Source organism: Embiotoca jacksoni, unplaced genomic scaffold (assembly GCF_022577435.1).
Source record: "Embiotoca jacksoni isolate LCO1_2020_lvr unplaced genomic scaffold, fEmbJac1.0.p SCAF_2, whole genome shotgun sequence".
Taxonomy (NCBI): domain Eukaryota; kingdom Metazoa; phylum Chordata; class Actinopteri; family Embiotocidae; genus Embiotoca; species Embiotoca jacksoni.
The window spans coordinates 17,732,367-17,755,660 of record NW_027185340.1 but is presented as its reverse complement, the minus strand read 5'-3'; the positions used below and the strand labels follow the sequence as shown (position 1 = coordinate 17,755,660).

General features: G+C 41.3%; 1 protein-coding gene across 8 annotated transcripts in view; it reads right to left on the bottom strand.

Moving 5' to 3' along the window:
- Positions 1 to 23,294, bottom strand: part of pcbp3 (poly(rC) binding protein 3) — a 64,493-nt gene that overhangs the window by 6,218 nt on the left and 34,981 nt on the right. For 6 of the 8 annotated variants that reach the window (XM_069154831.1, XM_069154838.1, XM_069154832.1 and 3 more), the window contains 10 exons: positions 14,603 to 14,759; positions 11,499 to 11,522; positions 11,163 to 11,195; positions 10,747 to 10,863; positions 9,903 to 10,034; positions 7,856 to 7,984; positions 5,204 to 5,278; positions 3,647 to 3,688; positions 2,147 to 2,225; positions 687 to 739 (listed from right to left, as the gene is read on the bottom strand). In XM_069154831.1, coding sequence (XP_069010932.1) covers positions 687 to 739; positions 2,147 to 2,225; positions 3,647 to 3,688; positions 5,204 to 5,278; positions 7,856 to 7,984; positions 9,903 to 10,034; positions 10,747 to 10,863; positions 11,163 to 11,195; positions 11,499 to 11,522; positions 14,603 to 14,677 — 759 coding nt within the window. In that variant the 5' untranslated portion in view covers positions 14,678 to 14,759. The remainder of the gene's footprint in view (positions 1 to 686; positions 740 to 2,146; positions 2,226 to 3,646; positions 3,689 to 5,203; positions 5,279 to 7,855; positions 7,985 to 9,902; positions 10,035 to 10,746; positions 10,864 to 11,162; positions 11,196 to 11,498; positions 11,523 to 14,602; positions 14,760 to 23,294) is intronic. The other 2 variants (XM_069154837.1, XM_069154839.1) reach the window with 1 other exon arrangement.

Genomic DNA, 23,294 nt, shown 5'->3' with positions numbered 1-23,294 from the left:
ATAGATGTTAAGTAAAGAAAAGGGAAGTTCAATGGGTTATGAAATGGTCTGCGTTTAATTTATATTCAGGAAATGAAGTTTGATTAATGATGGCACGGTCAGTAGATCAAGTTATAAAGGGTCTTCTGCTGTGCCAGCTAAGAACTAAAGTTTGCAGAATTACTGGTGGCATTGTCAATCAGTTATTCATACACCATCAATAAGTTTGAAAAGACAAGGGTGTCCCAGTGCACTAAAAGTTTTGCAAATGTTTCCGTTATCGGTTAATTAACAATTTAAACTGCCATCCTTCCTTTTAAAAAAAAGTTAATTAGATCAGTTTGCTCTCTTACAAAAGTCTGAATTGTTTTTTTGTACAACCCCGTTTCCAAAAAAAAGTTGGGACGCTCTGAAAAATGTAGATACAAAGGGAATGCAATGATTTGCAAATCATATAAACCCATATTTAATTGAAAATAGAGCAAAGACAACATATCAAATCTTGAAACCGAGAAATGTGATTGTTCAATGAAAAATGATATGCTCATTTAGAATTTTTGGGAAACAGGGTTGTAGGACACTGTGACATTAAAACAGTTTTTGAATTTATATATCAAGTGAAAGACACATAATTGTTAAACCGCAGACTTTGGTAAACATTTATCCTTCAGTCATCAGTCTCCGGAAACCTCTCCAGCATTACTCACATCATTAGGAATGGTGAGTTCGTGGGTGCTGGCTGGTGGACTGGCATCCAAACCTGAGTCGGGGAGCAACAGTATAAGAAAGGACATTTGTATTTAAATAGTCACTTTTCCAGGGTTGAAGCCTTTTAAAGGAATATTTTTGTAATTTTGGGTTATGCACTTAGTCGCTTGGTGGCGTGAGTTAGACGAGGATCTTCATTAAATATAAAGTCAGCACACAGTTAGCCGAGCTTAACACAAAAACTGGAAATAGGAGAAACCGCCGGCTCGACTCTTGCCGCCCTCAAATGGGGTCGTGTTTACCGTTTACAGTTTACTGTCTGAAGGCCTTCCTCTCCGGGAATTCACAGTCTCAGACCTTGACGTTGTTTTGTGACATATTTGCTGACGGTTTCAGAGATGAAAGAGGCAATGAAAGTACATTTTACATAGTCATATAGTTTTTTTTTGTTTTTTTTTTATAATTTGATTGTACGTTTTTTGGAACGTCAAAAGATTAATCCATTTTATGTTCCCAACGGCCTCATCTTTTACCTCTGTCATTATGCCTTTGAATTTCCCGGCTGACTTCGACACCAGCTACCTGTAATTTCCGCTCGTGCCCACAGATGGCGCCAAAGAGAGCAAAAATGGAGTTCTTCAAGATTGGAACTTCGACACAGAAACCCGGTCTTTTTGCTAAGTTAAGCTAACTGTTTGCCGTACTGTAGCATTAGTGTGAACACCAATCTTCTCCTTTAATTTGCCACAAGAAAGTGAAAAAAAAAACGTAGGAAAAGCGTAACCCCAAAATACTGAAATTGTTCCTTTAAGCATGTAAGCTTATTTCTCAGCGGAACCTTTTGCTAAAATTTCCCGTTTCTTTTTATTGAAGTGGGTATTTTTTTTTGTTTTCTTCGTAGGAAGGAAGAAAAGTCAACACAAACACATTTAAAAGGGCCTATTTTATTTTAAGAACCCTGATGATGGTAATTTTCACATTGTTTTAGATGCAGGACATGATACAGGCAGGGTAATATATAGTATATATAGTATGTGCAAAGGTCTATTACAGTTGAATTCAGATTTAGGGGGAGATTTATTTCATTGTGATTGAACATCGTACCCATCCAATTCCACTGGAGCTTTTCATCCTTAATGGAAGGTAAACCTCCTACAAATGTGTTAGAGGAAGGCCGTGTCCTGTAGCCAGTAGATAGTGAGTGTTTAAATACACCGTTTTCAAGTGAAGCCCAGTGTCAGTTTTTTTCTGTTCACTGGCATAATATCAGACAGAGCCAAGAGAAAAATATATACATGGAAAAAAAAAAAAAAAAAAATCAAAGAAGGAAAGAAACCACTGGGGCTAAGACATGCTGTGCCAAAAGAGAGATAAGGTGCAAGGTAGGGGGAAAGAGAAAAAAAATGTTTCTCTGGATGCAAAGAGAAGGAAGTACCTACAGGGCCTCGTGGGTACGTACCAGGGAAAGCAGGGGTGGTCTGTCCGAGAGGGGTAAAAGGGGTTTGCTGCATAGCCAACTGGTGGAGCTTGGTCAACTGCTGAAGGGTTAGGAGGGAAAGTAGAACTAAGAGGTTACTGTTACACAGGTCACACCGAGAAATGAAGGCAACCAAAACTAGAGTGAAGAAACGGTGAGGAGAAGGAGACCAACGGTGGTGGAGGACAAAAAAGTAAGCGAAACAGAGATAGAGAGAAAGAGGGTGACTGTCTGTCATGGAGATGTCAATTGCTCGATAATTAAATTTTTCTCTTCTAACTGTTTCCTTGTCATTTTCACATGTGGCAATATAATTTTTTTAATTATAATTTTTTTTTTTTTTTAAATGGATCCACTGGAGAGCACATTAGCATTAAATGCAGGAAATCACTTGATTTGCCCCTCCAATTACCACATATCTTTCCAGTTGGCACTTCTGATTTGCACTCAGAGAACCTTTGGTCTTACACGCCTGTCAGAGCAGCCCCCCACCCACCCACCACCACCACCACCACAAGTAGCCACAGGATGTGCACCCCCTGCTGTGTAACATTTCCATCAGGAATGAGGGAAGACGGATGCTTTAAAGGCTTCCTCTCTTTTTTAAGAGGAGTTTTGATGTGGGTGGAAGAGGGTGTCAAGCCTGTACTTGAGTGATTGTACCGTCAACCACCACCTCCGCTGGCATCAATCACTGCCCAACTTTGAATTAGCGGATCTGACACAAGGTAGCTTTGAGATCCCCTTACGACAAGGACGGATAAAGGCAGATTATTAATGGAGACTATATGGTCCATTTGAATTAAAGGGGTGTCTACATCAAAACTGCCATTACTGTCTTTGCCTTCATCATTAGCACCAGGAGTCGCTGTTTCGCTATCGACCCGATCTTTCAGGCAGTTAAGCTGCAGTTTGACCTTCGACAGACAGAGACTTTGGAAGTGCAAGTACTTTATGACTTGTCTCTACGTAACTTTAAAACAGCCGGTGTATCTATTTAATCGAAATGTAACAATCTTGAGGATTTTCATTTAAATAAATGTCCGTTTCAGTCACTAACTAACGCCAACGAACGAAACAATCTCGGTGTCCTTGGTGACAAGTAGCGCATAGTTCGTGAATCGTTGTCCATCAACCAGCTGTGGTTGTTTCACCACTGAGGGTAGGAGCCGCAAACGCAACCGGCTTCAACTGACGACTGAGTCCGAAAAAAAAAGCTGCAATGACTGCTTGTTGCCAGAGGTGTCGCCAAAGAGAACAGAACGGGGATCTTCGAGATTGTTCCAAACTAAAAGGAACAATGTGTAAGATTTAGTGGCATCTAGTGGTGAGTTCGCAGACTGCAAACAACTGAACACCACTCACCTTCCATCCAAAAGAATCTAAGCCGTGAAACTTGCATAAAACGTTAAATCCTACATACTGAACCTTTAAGAAACAGGTGTAGTTATTGATTAGATTAAAAAGAAACTTAGAACTCACATCTGGGTGTGGTATGGCATACTGTCCCTGAATTGTGTAGGCCTGGAGACATGAAAAATACAAAATAAAAAAAAACAGCAGGTTTTAGCATCAAGAAGAAAGAAAAAACAATTTAATTAACAATTTAAATATGTTGATTGCAATTTTTTTCAGTAGTGAAAAAAAGCCTTAAGTGATTTTACAGCGAATGGTCCACTTAATAATTCCTATCGTTAGTGGATTCAAAGCAGGTACAGATATATCATGCGATATGTAGAAGTGCAATGAGACCTTGTACATCCAGGTCTTTGAAATGCACGACTGCTATGAATATTAGTTTATGTTCTACATTATATCAGTACACAGGACTCACAATGCATTTGCGGCCAGTTGACAATGAAACTCGAGCCGCTTCACGACTCCTCGTCTTAGGTCTTCCTGTTTCATCTTTAATTTATAAATTTAACTGTCAACTAAACAGTAGCCAAAGTTTCAGGTACAACGTAGTTCGTTATTCAAAGTCCTGGACTGTGTAAAACATAGTATATTTTTTTTACATAATTCCAAATGACTGACATGGACACACAAACAGGAAAAGCTATGCAATTTAACACAATACAAAAGTAAAAAAAAAAAAAAATTAAAAAAAAAAATCTTTAAATATAATCATAAAGCGACACCAACACCGTAAACATGGTTTGCTTCACAAACATATTTATGCAGGGTTTTTGTGCTGGATTGTGTTATAGTGCTCAGTGTTATTGTGTTTCTATCCACCCTGTGTGAGTGTGTCTTCACTTGTCCGAAACAGGGTGGTGTATTTTGTTTTCTACAGACTTCAGTGGTGTCTTAAATTCCATTTTATGGGTTTGATTTCCAGACAAAAGAAAAGCTCCCAAAACGGAGCCATTACAAGTTACGTGCTGCGTTTCTCAATTGTATCTATTTTGTTTGCTACATTTTCAGATGTCTCAACATATTTTAGCCCAAATCTTTGACAAAATTCTGTATATCAGCTCGATAAATATTAGTAATTGTCCCAGCATCCTTACTGACATAATGTCATAATAGTTGACTTGTCCCAAATACTTTTAATGGCAATATGACAGTTGGTATTGTGGTTTAAGACAGACTAATTTCACTGTGATATGAGACAAAACATGTTTATTTAATCAGTACTTTCTTGCCTTAACCTGGAACCTTAAGCCTGGAAGCAAACCCCCGTCTCCGGTGTTGGAGTCGAATGCGTTGTACGTCAGCCATCCACCTCAAACACCGCCGACTTCATTTTAATGTGGTGTTTTAGACATTTAAAGGAAATAAATAAAAAAAATAAAAAACAACACACAACCTGAACATAATCTAGCCAGGAGTGATGTTGCACCTAAATCTAATTGGGAAGACAATTTAATTGTATAGAAACATTATTTTTTTTTAGGAAGACGGTGGTGAAATGAGGTAAAAGTGTATATGAAAGTAAAACGGCTTGCAGGAACAGGCAGTGGCTGATTCTGCAGTAAAAAGTCACAAGTTGTCTGTAGGCACAAACTAACGAGCGAAAGCTGGCTCAGCGCTTACCTGGCCACCAGAAAAAATGACTGGGGTGGAGGCGGGCTTTGGGCGATAAGGGATAGTGGCACCTTTTGGTGGGGACTAGGAGAGAGAGGCAAGAGAGAGACGAGGCAGAGTCAGTCTGAGGCAGGCCACTTTGATCTGAAAAAGACAGATGGTCATTTAAAAGCTCTACTCTCATGTCTACACTGACGATGTCAGTTTAGCTGAACATTGAGACTGGAAACAAGAGAAAAACAGCTAGCCCAGCTCTATCCGAAGTTAGCACACTACACACACTTCTGTGTCTAGAAAGTATGAAGCTAAAGTTAGCTTAGCGTAAATTCTTGAAACAGGTTTTATCAGGTTGTATCAAGTCGTGTTCACCGTATGTTTAGAGTTCAAGTGATTAAATTTAAAAAAAAACTAAAAAAAAAAATACTTTGCCAGGCAATGGCAACTTGGATGGCGTCTAGAAGCCACTGAGGCTAACAATTTAGCAAACTAACAGGGGGTAATGTAATGCAGGAAATGCAGAGACACAGAGGAAATAAGATGAGGCTGTTGGGAAGATCAACATTTTCCTCAGGACGTAGGCTGTTATATTAACATCCAACCAAAAATTAACTTCCATGGCCTTTTCTGTAAACGTCAGCAAACATAGACTTATAGAAAATTTTGAGTTTTGACATCATGAATACGACAACAGAGGCCGTCATACAGACTCTTCTCTTCTCACGGTAAATACGACCCCATTTGAACGCAGCATTTCTTCGCCTAAAGACAAACAGGTTGGCGCGTGGCTCTGTCCAAAGGTAACAAAATATGCCATGTGAAAATGTTCACAAAAGGTCTCATATCTGTCTATTATCCTGTTAGTTTTTCAATCCAAGAAGCTGCTGCTCTTTCCCAAAAACTAGTCCACCCCACACTGCCAAGTAAAACCAAAGTGCATTATTTCAGCAGAATTATTGTGGATTAAAATAACAAGAATTACTGTGCTGATTAGTGAACTTTAGAAGTGCTGTTCGGTGGATTTTGTTACCTCCCGACAGAGCTGTTAGGCTTTTTCCATATTTTCTGTCATACATATAATGTTACAACGTCAAAATATAATATTTCAAACAATGAGTTAAAGTTAAAGTCAAAGTTATTTCTTTGAGAAAAAAAAAAGTCAATTCACAACAAGCTAATGTCAGCTCGTGTCGAATTTCTTCACATGGTCTTCTGCCACAGAACGAGAAATAATCTGAGCTAGAGGGCGTTACAAACACTGGGTGCTGCCGCCAGCTTCCTGGAAGTTAGCCAATCAGAAGAAAGTGGGCTTTTAGGGAGTGGCTGCATGAAAGCCTGGTGGAGCCTCAGAATAAAAAAGTAAAAATCCTGGAAACAAGCATAATAGGTCTTTAAATAACAGTGATATTGATCTTCTCATCAAAGTTTCTGCAAAAAAGTAAACAAACATATTTCCTGATATGTTAAAGGTTTATTTAAAATACTGTAATACACTGTGTTGTTTGTTATCTGCTGCATAACGGTGCGTATTGGCGACGCATGTGAGGCAGCATACTGATTGTAAAAGACATGATTATTCTGTAATCCTTAGGGCAAATACAGGAAAAGCATTCGTTGATTCACTTGGCCACATATAAACAGTCTTATTAATAAAAACATTTTTAAAGGTCTATATTGCATCAACCTATATCACAGTAACAGCAGAAATATTACTCTGAGGTAAGTTTGCTTCAGTGTGAAAAATTTGCTAATTTGCTGGCGGGTTTAAAAAAAAAAAAAAAAAAAGATGGAATATGCTGTTCATGAACACAACAAGGAGTCACGAAGCTCGAAGGTATTAGCAGTCTCTCTTCGTGGAGATTCGACAAAATACAAAGCATGTGTGGTCTTACTAAATGCATCGCCACGTTTCTGTATTTCCTGCAAATGCACCAGCTCTTTTATTCGAAGCCAGCACGGAGGTGGTTTCAATGAGGAGGCAGGGGGTGTTCCAGTTTGCGAAGTTGCTATAATGACACAGTGTTATTGATTCATGCTGTGCTGCAGCAACAGGGCTATTCAAGACAGTGGAGAGGGCTTAATCAATTTTCCCCTGTCGCTGCTGTGCTGTAGTGGGAAGAATATCCACTTAGGTACATGCTTTAAATTAAATATCCAGACACAGCAGTCACGATCTTATTGTTACTGACAAAGTTTTCCTTACAGTTCAGTTGGAGAGTGAAAAATCAAAACAAAAATGAGAATTACATTTTTTTTTTTTCTCTCTTAAGGTCATTACGTTAATCATGAATTTTAAACTGCTTATACTAAAAATAATTCCTGAGTTTCTTCTTAATACGGCTGCAGCAGAACGGACAGCACATACTGACACAAATTTGCCCTCCCAGTGCTTCTTTGACAGAAGAAGATTGCTTGTCAGGTTGACATTTATGGACAACAATTGCCGGTTGATGCTGACCGTTCAAAACTCAATTACTCAGAGAATGTGTTTTTTTTGTTTTTTTTTACAGCCACAAGCGCCAAATAAAATTAAGGAGACATGGAGAATGTCTAGCCAGGAATGCAATGCAACCCAGACTCCGGCTCAATGTTCACCACAGTAAGAACTGTGCTAAGATTAGCCTTCAAATACAAGTTGCTTTGCTAAATCTGTATATACTTTACCTCCAGCATGACCACACAGATTTGTTTGACACAATGGATGATGGCTTCTGGCGTTCCGGAGATTGTCACTGCACGTTCTGTGGAGTTGGGTAGCATGTCCCCCGCCACCTGAACCTGGGCCCCTGTGGACTGGAGTAGAGTAAGGGACTTTGAGGGCTGTGTTGTGCAGCTTTATCAAGAGTACTCACTTATGCAGGGGAATTTTAAAATGATGAGCACTTATCAGCCCTGTCAACCAACTCTTTCAGATGCAGGCTGCATAAAAGGACCCTTCCCTCGTGTTTCGGCCTCCGAGAGAGGCTCCACGACAATGAAGATGTTTAGCTCGGCCGCTTCTTTCACATTATCCTCAGCTGTGACGCCTGAGGGCACTTCAGGGCTTTGCTTTTGAGTCCAACATCTTCCTCTATGTTTTTTTATTTTTAATTTTTTTTATTTTCCAGCTTCCATTGGATGACATCATCCCGAAGGCAGCAGTGAAGCACTCTCCCACTGTTGTGTCAGTCGAGCTTTTATACACAGTATGTTCACAGTGGCCTTTAGCTGACAGCAAATGTTATACGCTGGTTGACATTTTAGGTTGTTTTTTTTAAGTCACATATTTCAACAACTATTGGATTGACAGCCATTAACTTCTGTACAGACGAGGCGCCGGGGTAGCTTCACGGTTAAAGCGTATGACACATTACTGTCATGTCCACAGTTGGACTCCAGGCCAGCTGTGCCTTTTTCGCTTGTCACACTCCCTGCACCTTCTTTCTATCACTACTGCAGCTATCAGAATACAGAAAAATAATAATAAAAACAACAATAAAACATTCATTTAAAAAGGTTATTTTTGGTAAGAAAAAAAACAGCACTGTAAAAGCTTTATAGGCCTCTGAAGGTTCAAGGGTGTTCAAAGTTTCTTGATCCTCTGACCACTCAGTAACACAGCTAGGTGTGGTCTGGTGACTCCCAGTTCTGAGGCAGCGTTGTGCTGTAGCGCCATCACCATATGGCAGTGGAAAAAGGCTTTTTGTAATGGTATGGTTATTTTTTTTTTTTTGGAAATGGTCATTGTTAGCGTGGCGATATTAGCATTTAGCTCAAAGCACAACCGTGTAGCCTCCACAGCTGCTGGCATAGCTGCACACTCTTGATTGTAAACCAACATCCATGGATTCCATTGGTTGGTGAACTGTTTGTAGATACGTCATTAGTGAAAGACTTTAGATTTTAGATAATCGACAATAAAAAAAAAAGTGTTCGAACGTTATTAACATTTGAACTGTTAATAACGTTCGAACACATTTTTGACATGTATGACCAGTTTACAATCTATATGCGCAGCAGACCGTTTGAAATAGTTCTGCCTTTTCATCCAGCAGAGGGCGCTCCAACAAATCACCATCAGAATGAACTTCTGTAGCCCCTATTTCACCCGGGAAGATCATTAGCTGTTGATAAGACGAAGGTAAAATGGAGGAAACTAGCGAGCGAAGCCGTGCGGAATTAATTCAAACGAACTGCACGGCATTCGATATTTGTTTTAATCTAATTTTTGGAAAAAGTGACAGCCCAAAAACTGTCATTTTGAAGTCTCGAGTCCAAAAAAAAGCAGCCACTGCGGAAGTATCTTAAAGTGCAATACCACCGAGCTCCCAAAAGTCTTTAACTCCATATTCTCCCATTCAACTTCTCTCATAAAATACAAAGTCAATAACAAATTTTTTACACAAGTCTTAATGGTGTCATTTGCTAAATTCCAGCTGGTCTGATGTTCCATCTGAAAATAAGGAATCTGATATTAGCCCTTAAGCATGATCATGAGCTCTGCCTGCTCTCACTGTGCTGCTGTTGCTGTCCAAACCTGAAAGCTGTTTAATAAGGGAAAGTAAAAATTCAGTCGAACAATGAATAAATATCAAATTGTTCAAAAACAAGGTCAACTCATAAAATGAAAACTAACACAAAGCATAAGAGACAAAATAAAAAGTAAGAGAATTGAGAGGCAATTGTTTTGTCTTTGTCATAATTTTGAGGTTATCTATAACGTTTTACATACCTCTCTCATTTCTTTTATTTTGGAGCCTCCTTTCCCTATGAGGGAGCCACACTGGCTGGCTGGCACGACAAGCCTTAAGGTGACAGGGGGCTTGCTGGTTGCTGGGCTGTTGCTCATGGAATTAATTATGTCCTAAAAAGAAAAACAAGAACACATACTTCATTTAGCAAAAGACAAATACCTTCTCAAAGTGTCCACCAAAATCCATGGCATTTATTAGTCATGGCTATCCATATATATCAATTTACACAAAATACATTTGTCACTTTTGTCGTTTCAGCGTTGTCATCGTCGTCTTGCTGAATGAGCACTGCTCTCATATGTCTGTAAATCACAGGTCTGTTGGTCTGGCAAGATTTTACACAAATCACAGAGGACACAGCAGTCTGTCTTCTCTCACAAGTTCCAGTCACAGTGCTTACACAGTATCAGTTGAGTGACATCAGAGACAAGATCAGAGGAAAAGATAGCGGAAGGGAGACTGTTGTAATTCACCTTTTACAGATGAGGGACACAGATGAACGTTTATCCTGTCTGGTGCATTTTGTATTTACTGCGTGCACCGGAGATTGTCATCGCACATGAAAATGTCAAAATATTAAACAGCTAAATTGTGGTCTGGTCATAGACAAACTGAAACAGCCAGCCATACGTGCAGGTAATTATTCAAAATGAAATGTCAGGTAAAGCTCAATCTCAACTCATAAAAAAAAAAAAAAGACTACAGCCAGGCATTTAGTTTGCACACAAAGAAAGAAAAAAACATCAATGTGTTATATAAGACTGTGAAAGTTTCACACGAGACAGAAATAATACCGTCATCAGTTGTGCACACTTCTCATACCTCCTCAAACTTGTAGGCGATCATAGCAAAAGCCTTGAAGATGGTGTCTGTTGGTCCGGTGATGGTGACGATCCTCTCTGGACAGTTGCCCTCAGAAATATTGATTCGCGCTCCACTCTGCAAAAACCAGCGCACACGTATTGTTGATAGAGTCAATACAGGTGATGTGAGACTTTCATCTTGGAATGGATCTTGACCAAATTTGATTAATATATTCACCAATAATAAAGCTGATGCCACACTAAAAAATCAATCCAAAAAAAAAATTACATTGGTGTGGCATTCATTTCAATCTGTTTGTATTTATTTACTGTCATTTTTTTCAATATGAAGACTGTCGTGACTTGCGGGGGGAAGAGTCTACATATCTTTGTTATTTGATCATTTAAGTGATGCTTCTCAATACTGAAACCCACCTCTTCTCGCATCTTTTTTACTGTTTCTCCTTTCTAGAAAAAAAAAAAGCAAATCAATAGTCACAATTCTAAAACTGATGAAAATATCAGCCCGGTATCATGGCAAAACGGTACAGAAAAATGTACGCTTTGAGCTGTCTAAGTGTGAAAATTACACGTTTTCCTGTAGTGGAGGAAAGTGAAACCTACTGCATGCTTGGAGCCATGTGATTTACAGCTTTTCTTTTAACAAAAACACAGGGTTAGGGAACTATTAGATTTTTAATGTGTCATGCCTTGCCGTGATACTGGGTTGATTATATTGTATAATATTTTTTTCTATGAGCAAATACGTACCTTTCCAATTATACTGCCAACCTCCTGCAATTAGAAAACAGAGAGACACAAAAGATTCCCTTTTATTAAAAATATATATTTACACCATTACAATGCTTGCTGGTGTGTTTCCTGAACAAGGTGCCAGCTGCATAGCGGTGTTGAGGGCCACACTTTCCATGTGTATGTAATCACTCTTCATGAGCTCGGTGAGGCACAGTGGGGAAAAGGGCACAGCGGCAGCGCTGGCTGCAAGCGTCAACACTCCCTGACCTCTCCTCAGTAACTGTGAGGGTTACATCCATTGCGACGATGAAGCTGCAGGCTTCGGTGTCAGCTTCTTTTCAAAGCGTCCATTTAAATTTACCGAGCGCCACGTGAAGTCCCGTTTGAATGTCAACACTTTTACGCCAAGCGAATGTCCAGCCACTACTTTTTCCTATTTCATAAAAAAAAAATGCTCATTAATGTACTACACCAGGGGTCTCCGACCTTTTTTTTCCTCTGCGAGTTACACCCAAACAGCTGAAGAAGCTTCTTAAACGATGACAAATTGATGCTCAACACACATTTTGTATCCCAACAGCTTAAATTCAACAGCATTTCCATGCATTTTTTCTGTTTGCTTTTAATTTGAAAAGTCACGGCAATCAGCAGTGACAGACTCTCGCTTTATAGCTCTGGCCGCCGCTGTTGCAGTCCAGCCAAAAATACTTTATTTATGTTATTTACCTAATTTATGAGCACTCCTTTCTTTCCAGCTCAGTGAGAGTCTCTGCTGTGTTTCTGTCCTCTGATCTCTTGTGTGTTTCATGAAGGGCAGAGCTTAACCTCTGCTGCACTGAACACGGTGCAGAACAGACGCAGGTGAAGAAGAGCAAAGGGAAATTGCCCATCGTTAATCAAACGCATCAATGGCGTCATTCTCTTGGAAAGATTAGAAAATATATGACAAAAAAAAAAAATTCTGAAATTGATCGCCAAATATACCTGGGCGGCCCACCCAAATAAGTCTATATGTGGGGAACACTGAATATTGTTCAGCCCTTCAGACATGGCTACAAGGCATCACGCTTAAACAAACTCAGAGAGCCAAAAAAATCCAATCAGATTCTCAATACAAAACGAATATTTTAAACAAACTTATCCCCAAAACTAGGACAAAAAGCTTGAACACTAAAGGATCATTCCTGGCAAATACATTCCCGATCATATAAAGGCTATAACAAAGGAGGGACACCTCACCACAAGTCTCTTCATATGTCCTGGTGATCAAATAATAATAATTTTTAAAAAAGTATGTAGGAGCGAAACTGTCTCAGGCAGCCACTTTTTGGCTGGTCTTGGTGCTGTCCACGGCCTCAGGATCGATCTGTAGTTGGGATAAAAGGATGGTGCTGGAAGGTCTGCCTGCACCTAACAGACCATGATGACAATATTCCAATACTTAATCCAGCCCAGTTGCTCAGTTTGAGGGATATGCCCCTTCCACGCTGCTGTGGAAAAAGGGATGTGGGTCACACTGCCAAAGTCCTCTCGAGTGCCAGCCGTGGCGATGCTCCCTGCCTGGCTGCTGGGTTATTCAAACAATCGTCAGGTCACTGGGTTCTGAAGCGCCTCCATGAGCAGCCGTGCGGTGGGTGAACCGAACAGCTACTCATTGACTGCTTGGCACACTGGACAAAGGGAAGATGTTGGCTCCAAGTCTCTGCGTTGCACAATCCACCAATATGGCGGCGATGTGTTGTGTTGCCTGCTTTCCAGCTGCCTCGACGCCAACCGGCAGACCTCCCGAAAGACTCAGGCATTGAAATCGAGTTGCTGTTGCAGGGACTTCATTCTTCTTTTTTCTGTTTTTTCCACGAACATGGCCCTTTAACAAACTCTACAGACTTTGGAAAAAAAAAAAAAAAAAAAAAGCTATCTGTAGCTATCAAGTATCCCGGAGTACATGCAGTTGGGGTCGGGAAAGCATGATTGATCTTACACAAGCAGTTCACACATACCAACTCCTCTTAGAGACTGAAGAGGATGCTACATATTAAGAGCCTGGAAAAAAAAAAATCTCGATAAGATGTCGGTGCCCTGGTATACTCGATACCCTTGGTAATCTGACAGCACTGAGGGCAAACTATAACACGCTGAGCGGGGTCAACAGTTTCGAAAAAAAACAACAACAGAAGCCCGTCAAGCGGAGTCTCCGCTTATAAAAGGCTCGTGAGCCTCAGTGCAGATGGCCGCCCACCTCCGAGCCTGGTTCTGTCAGAGGTTTCTTCCCCGTTAAAAGAAAGTTTTATCCTTCCGCTGTCGGAGGTTTTTCTCCCTTAAAGGGGAGTTTTTTTTTCCTTCTAGTTTACGTGGGAATTGTTGAATTCCTGGTTTCCTCTGTATGATGCTGTAAAGTTCTACTGTAAGGACTGTAATGTGTTAAGTGCCATGGAATAACCAGTTTTGTAATTTGTAATTTGCCGCTATATGAATACAATTTAATTGAATTCTAAAAACGGCTGCTGCAGCTCGCGCGGAAGTTGAGATTAGCGTCTTACTGACTTTGTTTATCTTTGAGAAGGAAAGGGGATGCCGAATGTAACAGTAAAAAGGCCCTTCGGGTGTTTGGTATTGCATGTAAGGATTTTAAGAAAGATGAAAATCGAAGCAACGGAGAAGCCGATAAATAATTTTAGTCCTTACTGTATGGATCACACGTTCCCCATAGGGCGACCAATTGCATATTTCATTAGACACTTTCCCAGTTAATGTACATATCTTTCAAACGTCGTGCCCACAGCTTCTTTTACAGGCAGTTTATGCCGTTGTTAGACGAGCAGAGGGACGATGTAGAGAGGAAATGAGGAAGGAGTCACTGTGGCCACTGTCTCAACATACAGAGCACCAGAATGCCCCCACAAACGACATTACACATATTGATTCACAGATGGAGTCATACGTTACTGACTGTGTGTGACTTGCACAACAGGGCATAAATCAAATGAATGTGGCTGCATCCAACTGGTTGTTTAAAAGGTCATAAATAACTCAGAGGACCGGCTGAAATGAAGAAATAAATCCCTTCTTTGTATCTGTCCTCCCCACTGCCAGTATGCCATCCTGTGTGCCCGTCTTACTTTTCCATGCATGAGGAGACGGATGGTCAGGGTGACATTGAGGCCACCCTCCGACTGGACTTTGGTGGGCTCCATGCTGGGGGAGGAAAGACCGGTCCTGCAATAGGATGTCCTCAGAAGGAGAAGGAGTACAGTGGTATTCCAGCCAGCCGGTCACCTACCGAACCCAAAATCACACACATAAAAAAAAACACGTTAACAGCGTCATGTGTTCAGGCCGATGATACAAACTTCATTTCATTAAACTACCACACAGAACAATGCAAGTCGTGGTTGAATTTTCAAGCTGTAAGACACGAAATGGTTATTTCCTAAAACTATTTGTCACTTGAAGAGCACACAAGGCTTTCAATGATTTCAAGCGCTGGGTGTTTAACCAATGTATACTGTAGTGCTTCGTTTGTTGGTGACAGTGTGTATTTTTCATGTCTACACTACAATACAAAAACAATCATCTTGAGGTTATTATCCACAAATGCTTAAATTGGAAAAAAGAAATGATAGGATGATTGCGGGCGACAAATAAATACAGCACAGTGAGGCACCACTTTTATAAGGACCCCACACAGTATTAGCTCCACGAACGGTACATAATCTTGCCAAGAAGATCTACAGATAACCAAAAGTAATCACGTTTCCTCGAGGTGTTTAGTTCTTTCCATTTGTTTTCGCAAAAATGCCATAAGTAAAAGCAAAAGTACCTGCTGTTTTTGTTGTTTTAATTGTAGACCACATTAGAAGAGAAATAAATTCTGCTCAGCTTTAATAGTACATAGAAAGTGGAAACACGTATCATCATCCTCATCATGATAATGACTACGCAACACATGGTTGGGGTTAAAAAACAAAAAACAATTCAACATAATCTTTGTCACTTTCTGGATTCAAACCTCATCGTCCTTCATGGCAGTCAGTGACTAATATAATCATATCGCTCCTCCAGCCTCCTAATACTGCAACAATCTTTACTTTATTGCCTCAGTTGCAGGACTGTGGTCACATAACATTTACATGTGTGTAACTTTCACGCCCAGGCAGGCCAAAGCGTGACTATTTTACGCTTTGCCATGATACTGGGTTGCAACTATTACAGATACAGATACCGATACAATATTTGTCACAATGGTCCATACTGCGGCGATGAAATGATAGTGAAGACATCGACTAAATTCCTGAACATGATTGTCTCTCGATGTTCACTTAAAGGTGCAGCACAATGACTTGCAGAATCCTTTGTGGCAAAGTCAGAAGATAAAGTGTCTTTTCTCTGACTCAGACATTAAAGTCTTCCTTCTGTGCCCTTATTACAGTTAGTCAAATTGCTTTTCTCTCCCCTGGCTTTGCTATTAAAACAAAGGCAAACAGGCCAGTCCGCATGCATGGACGGCAGTGCCAAAAAGTCAAAGCTACTTCTTTTATAGAAAAAGTTGTAATAAATGACATGGGGTTTTGGACATTTTGTGCTGTGTCATGTTCGGTCTGTACTCATCAAATTCTTTAGAAATCCTAAAAGACTTTAAAAAAAAGAATGCGTTTCTGCACAGTTGCCATGTTAGAACTAGCCTTGATTCATGTGATTTTCATGTGATGAAGAGACCGAATTCGATCTTTTTCAAATTCCCAGTTATTTGTATTCATTGGTCACTAGCACTGCAACCCTTTGAGCTGTAGTCATTTCACACAGGCAACATGATCCAAATGTTAATTTCAAGTCATCACCAGATACAATATGATACCTGATGTAATCACCCAACCGGTTGACTTTCTGCTGTAATCATTACCTGCAAGTTTAGTGTTTAATTTTTCTAGAGATATCAAATAGCCCCAGGGGATTCTCCCCAATCTCTGTTTTCTGCTTCTCCTTTTTTTTTTTGGAGGCTAAACAGGTTTTAATTTCCAGCCAGACACAACCTAAGGCTACTGTTGTTTTTATGCTTGTACGCAAAACAGAAAAATATCCCCCCATGAAAAACAAAAATAAAGGGAAAATGTGCAAGTTGCTGTAACAGCCACGCTTTTGGATAATGATGTACAATTGGTGGTGCTAACTGTTCAAAAGCAAGATTGAAATCTTCAATCAGATGTGTAGGAAAAGGATGGGTGGTGATGGTTGACCTCCAAAACTCAACTGCAAAGGTTTTATTGCACTTGGGATGTGGACTCGTATCCATCATGCAATACGATCAGGGAGGGCTAAGACAGGTCCCAAATTCATTCTGCAGCATGACAACAACTCGTCACATATTAAAGTCATAATGAACTTTCTATGACTCCCAAAGAGCCCCGATCTCAACATTATTGAGTCTGTCTGGGATTAAATGGAGAGACAGAAGATACTGAGTCAGACAAAAGAGTTTGGCAAATTCTCCAAGATGTTTGGAACAAACTACCTGCCAAGTATCATTAAAAACCGAGAAGCAAAACAAGTGAGAATTGGTGCTGTTTTACACAGAGTGGAAAGTAACTAAGTATGTACTCAGAGGGAAATATTGTACTACACTGCATTTATTTGACAGCTTTAGTTTTTTTTCGGATAAAGATTTGACCCAATAGATAATATAAGAAGCTTTTGAAATTAAACCTAAACCTTGGTTTCAAACCTTTTTGACCTCTGACATTTTACAAAAAGTGTTTAGTGTGGGCAACATTCCAGATGTCTGAGTTATTAAAAGCTCCGTCAAATAGGGATTTTCCCCTCTAAACTTCTCATATGGTTTAATTAAATTTACAGTAATATTAATTCAAACTATAGCTCCAGCAGCTACAACAGTAACATGCCGTTTAGGTACTGAACTGATAATAATCTTATGATGTCATATTATATACTAATGGAACAGTCAGAGAGACCGGACCAGTACTTTAATGCTTTAACTACATTTTGCTGCTAGTATTAATTGACTTTTTCATTGAGGACTTAATATTCTTTTTAGATTGCTGTAAAAGTTGTGCTTTTTAAGTCAAGTACCTGAATACAACTTAAAACCGCTGTTTTAAAGGTAAAGAATTATGGGCCAGCAGAAAGTAGAAAAGAAAATGAGGATTCTTTAACATGTTGGCTGCAGGTCGTGTTCAAATGCGGGGCCTATTTACTGTAGGTATACATGCGCGGCGGTGGATGCAGTTAGTGTGCGTAGAAGGCGCGTCACCACCCATGACGCGCGCGACGTTAATTGCTTGTTCCGGCGTTGAAGTTTGACTCCTCTAATTAACTGTTTACCAACTAAACGTCGCCGCTGCAAAGCTGCACGTCAGCCGACGAAACAGCGAAACGACGGAAGAACTGACATGAAGCCGTGAAACACGTCCAGTTGGGAATATTATTCAACCCGAAAAAACGCGAAAGTAAGCTTACGGGCGGACGACTGGACCCGTGGAGGGAAAACCACGTCACGGCGACAACTCCAGCGGGAAACGATCCGAAACGGACGTAAACCGAGTCGCCGGGTATGACGTTCAGCAGAAGGACCTTCATTTAAAAAAAAAAAAAATAAAAAAAAAATAGGGTGAGTAAAATATCCCTCCCTCTGTTGCTGATGGTCTGCGTTTGGCTTCATGTTTGGTCTGTTTCTTGCAACTTGCGGTGAGGCACCGGTAGGAAACTTTCAAGACATGTTTAGGGGACTTGTTGCTCAGCTGTCGTAAGAAATTGGGACATTTACAACATTTTGAGGGGCACTTTAAAAAACAACAACAACAACAACAACAACAAAAAACCCAGTAGACTAATTAGCTCTTAAATTGTTATTTTAATGTAAAATGATCCCAGATTAAAATGCATTACAGTAATCACCAACTTCTGCCTACGGAAGTAAATGAAACGCGAACCACTACCGTGACGGAAGAAAAGTATATACCATCTGCATGTGAGAAAATTAAAAAAAAAAGTAGGAGACAACTCTTAATTATGGACGCTTTGATTTAGCTCACAATAATGTATAAGGAACTGAAAAACGTCATCACTGCAGATGGCCTCTTCTCCAGGTATGTGTAGTTTGAATTACAGTCTTGGGGGGGTGGCTTTTGCCCGTTTTATGGTATCCTGATATTTCTTGGGGTCTTTTTGTCGTTTGCTCCCCTTCATTTTTTAAATTTTTTTTTTTTTTTTTTTTTTTTTTTTTTTTAATGCTGGCAAGTTGTGACGTTTGCATGGACGCTTTAAATTGTGAATGTGCTTTTGTTGCACGGTAAACACGGTGGATGCGGCTCCTCCTGTGTGATTGGTTGTTGTTTGGAGACCACGTGGGGGGGTCTGGTTGTGGTTTGGTTTTGGGTCGAGGTGTAACGTGTAAGTTAGCTGTAAAGAGGCTTTTTTTTTTTTTTTTCTTTTTTTTTGCCTGGTAAGCATATCTGTGATACTTGCACTGATACCTAGATCTGACGTGAAGGTTTAGATTTAAATGTTACGGGAATGAATCTTGCATTTTCCATCTGAGTTTTTCTATCTGTTCAGAGACAAATGATCACTGGCACGATTGACAAGTGGCTTACTTGGCACTTGTAGTACATTAGTAGTGGCTTTAGTTCTGTGCTAAACAACGGTCGGTAGTTATTCACTCAAACCTTTATTCATTTATGAGGAATACACTGAGGGTAGTTTTAATTTTAATTGACACGGAGGTTACAATTTGGCAGCAAGCTAAAACATAATTGAACAATAAAACCTAATACACAACAGAAAAATCGCAGTAAACTCAATTAAAAGAAAATACAGACAAAACACAAATAAAATCAGTTACAAATTGAGGCAGGGAGGTTTGTAATGTTTTGTGGAATATCCACAAGAAGTTAGGAAATCGATTTTTAGAGCGCGCTCAGACAAAGTAACTTCATTTACTGGCTGATGGACAGGGGCATACATATTTTTGATATATTAACAATTTACACAATGGGTATGTGGCAGGAGAATAAGATAATAATAAATAAATAAATAAAAATGGAAGTGCTGCTACTTTAACATGGTTTTCAAATTAATTTGGAGATTGCAAAATAATGGATTCGGTGTCAAAACAAATGACTCACAAACAAAATTGCCAGCTTGGTGCTTGTTGTGTCGGGCTTTGTGGTTTTTACACCTCCCGATGCTGTTTTTCCAACCAATTAGCAACACCTAGAGAGCAGTGTCGAAACGTAATGTGCTCTCTGGTAACTGTAAAAGGGAGAAAAAAAAGAAAAAAAACAAAACCTGTTCATATAAACCTGCGCCTAACTTTGCTCCAGGTCTGATCATTACCGAGTGTCTGCTGAAAGGCGGACAGACAGACAGCCGAGTGGGTGTTAATGAGCTCATGTGTCAGGTGACCATCTACAGTCTGTTCACACATGGATCAGCTCAGATGGTAGTGTGGGTCTTTTTTTTTTCTTTTTTTTTTATACAAGCATCGTGTGGCATCGTATCCTGAGTTTTGCTCATTGTGTACTGAATCTCACCGCTCTATTGTCGTTGTCTTCACCTCTAATTGATGTCATTATCTTCCCTTTTGCTGTTGACCTCCATTGATACACTGAAGGAGTATAACGGTAAATGGCCAAAGTATTTTGACGGTAGAGGGTCGGGGATGAGGGCCCCGATTACTTTCTCTTCTTGCTGTAGCGTTTTAATGTCGTTATATTACCCATCTTACCACAAAAATCTCAGCACACATTTGCTTCTTACCTTTTGCTGTATTTTATATTCCTTCTTTATCTCCTTTGTAATTTCCAGGACAAAAAAAAAAAAAAAAAATCTTCGTGAGTACCTGTGATTATCTTTATAAAGCCATTTAAAAATATATACATATATATATATAATGGATAGTAGTCTTTGCTGACAATCGGGTGTGTATTTGAATGTCCAGCTTATCATTCCTGCAGTCCAGTTATTATGTTCTCAAGGACAACGGCTCCTTCAAGGATGCTATTATCCTTCCACATACAATGAAGTCACAGCAGCAGCAACATGAATGCGAATGGCAATAACCCAGAATGACAAAGGAAACTCAATTAAGGTATAAGTGGATCAGCAATACATTTTTATACGCTGAAACACATTCGAATGTGAAGTTGCTGATGAGGAAATGCTTGCTGTGTAGACATTCGTTCAATAAATGTTCCATTGTTGTTTTTTTTTTAATTAAATTGAATTAATTAAAACATTGGATTTGCTCGACGCAAAATGCATAATATCAAAAAAAAATACCCTTTGAGACACTGTAAATGGTGTCGGCTCGAGTAAACACAATCCGTTTCCGATATTTTTTTTTTTTTTTTCTTCAGATATGACATCACATGAAACGGTCCCCCCAGGACTGTTTTAGAAAGCTCTCGGATCGTCTACCTCCTGTAGTTTAAATCACCAGCGCGGTCTGCGTTTTCTAAATATAGCAACGGATCAATTAAATGCATTTTTGCCTCGGAGACGGCGACCTTGAACAATAATTGTCCGGCTTTTGTTTGAGTCGCGCGTCACCTTCGAGCTGCCGTGGCCTATCAGCGCGCTCCCGTCGCGGCGGGGCACCGGAGGGGTCTTCCAGCCACCGGCCGCCTCGACGCGTTTGGGGGGAGGGGGGGGGGGGAGGAGGGAGTAATGAATCGCAGGGGAGCCGAAAGAGAAGGAAACGTTCGCAGGTTGCACGCGCCCGAGGAGCGTCCCCCCCGCCGCTCCGCTCGGACGCCCGCGAGCGGCCCGTCGAGCCCGTCCCCCCTCCCCCTCCCCCTCCCCCCCCGTTCATGGCCCCGGAGCAGGCGGCGACCCGTCACCTCCGATCAGCCGCCCCGGTTAACGTCTCAAACTAGGTTACGGTCAGCAGCCGACGGCCACCGCGCATTGTTCCCCACGCCGCCCGGCATCGGCTCGGAGCGCCGACGCGGATCACTGGCGCGTGCGCGCGCGTCCGCCGATGGGCCGCGCCGGGCGGCCGAGTTCTTCCGCTCGCCTTCGGTCTGACCAGAAACCGCCGTGAAAAGACGCAGCTCGTTTCCCCACACGCGCCGCCGGCCGTCGTCAGCGAGAATCGGAACGGCTTCTCCCGCCAACTCGTCGGACGGTAACGGAGGAACAGTCGGCGTTAAAACTCGTCTCCGCTGTTTCCATTCAGACCGGCAGCGCTTCGGTTTCTCCGCCGCGCGACGACTGGGAACGGCTGTTTCAGACAAAAGGGGGTTACGATTCAGAAGCGAACGTGCAACTCTGCAGCGCACGCGTTTTTATTCGTTTTGTTTACCAAACCGGCTCCTCGACGGCAAAATAGCCAACGAGGTCAAAATGAGTCGGTACGATCGCGTCCCGAAACGGACGGAGAACCCAGAGGCCAGCAAAGACCGTGATTTCTGCTGTTAATGGTGACCGACGCTCCCCGGTTCTAAAAAACCACACGAGAATTTAACGCGGTAGGACGCGACATCTCATCCATGCAGAGCGATTCACCGGAAAACCTCGAATGTGTCCCCGATTGGATTAATTGCCTCCCGAGATGTCCCCCCCCCCCCCTCCCCTGCAAATAATCGGGTCGCAGGAAGGGCCCAGAATAAGACATTTGCTATCAGGGAATCATAATCCTCGGCCACAGATGTATTTTAAAACACATCTGTGACGTCATCTGCTGTAATTCAGAAAGCGTTTACCTTTTAATGCAGCGCCGGACAGACGGCCTCCACCTCGGCTGTTAGCAAAAGGTTAGCAAAACGGAATTGGAAATGTCTGATCCTCCCGTCACGAAGACGGGACGCAGAGCTGCCGCGCCATTGGCCGAGACGTGCGGTCACGCGTGGCGACGGATCGCGACTCCCGACGTCACGTTTGGCGTGTAACCCCCCGAAATGTTCCCCCAATCTAGACGCCGTCCGTCTGACCAGCTCCGTCACGCTCTGACCACCGCGTGGACAAAGTGTTCTGCTCCACGCGGGTGGAAGACGTGATGAGTGCCCCAGATTAGGGTTCCCCTCGGGGCCCGGGAGGGCGAGGAGGGGGGGGGGGGGGGTCTGAGGTGGCAAAACAGTTGAAATGGGTGCCTGGATATTCAGCGTGACAGGTCGGCGAGGCGATCGCACGTGCTTGATAAATGCCGTTTTGTCGGCGCCTCGCTAAAATCAACTGTCTGCCTTTGATTTTTATTTAAAAAAAAAAAAAATCCAAATTTGTGTTGTACAATGCAGTATTGAAATAATGTACAAACATTACTATTGACCTCCGAGTTGCCTTCAACTAAATTCTGTTTCTCTGCTTTGGATTTCACACACAAACCCCATCGTCCGACCGCAGCGACGTTCAATACAGCAGCACATAGGCGGAAATTTAATATTGATAAAAAACAACAACAACCAACCAATCAAAACGGCGCTCATGCTGCCAAAGTCCAGCAACTTTTCGCAACTTAGTTTTTTTTTTGCTCCATACAAATTTCCATGAAGTTGTCATTTTCACGCCACTCTGCCGGTACAAGCAAACAGAATGATTTCTAATCAACTCTGGAATTGAATGATTGAATTTCTCAGCCTGAAGAGTCGTTTGCAGACATTTCTCCTCTGCAAATGTTTTTGATTGACTGATAACACGTTTGCAATTACTGTCCGGGTCAATAATGACACTTGCAAACATTACTCTTATCTTATTGTGCTGCTTTTATGTTTGTTTTTTTTGTCAGTGTCTGTTTGTCATAGATACGTGTTTTGCTGTTTAACCATCCGGATGGAGACCCTGCAGGAAAAAAACACTTCT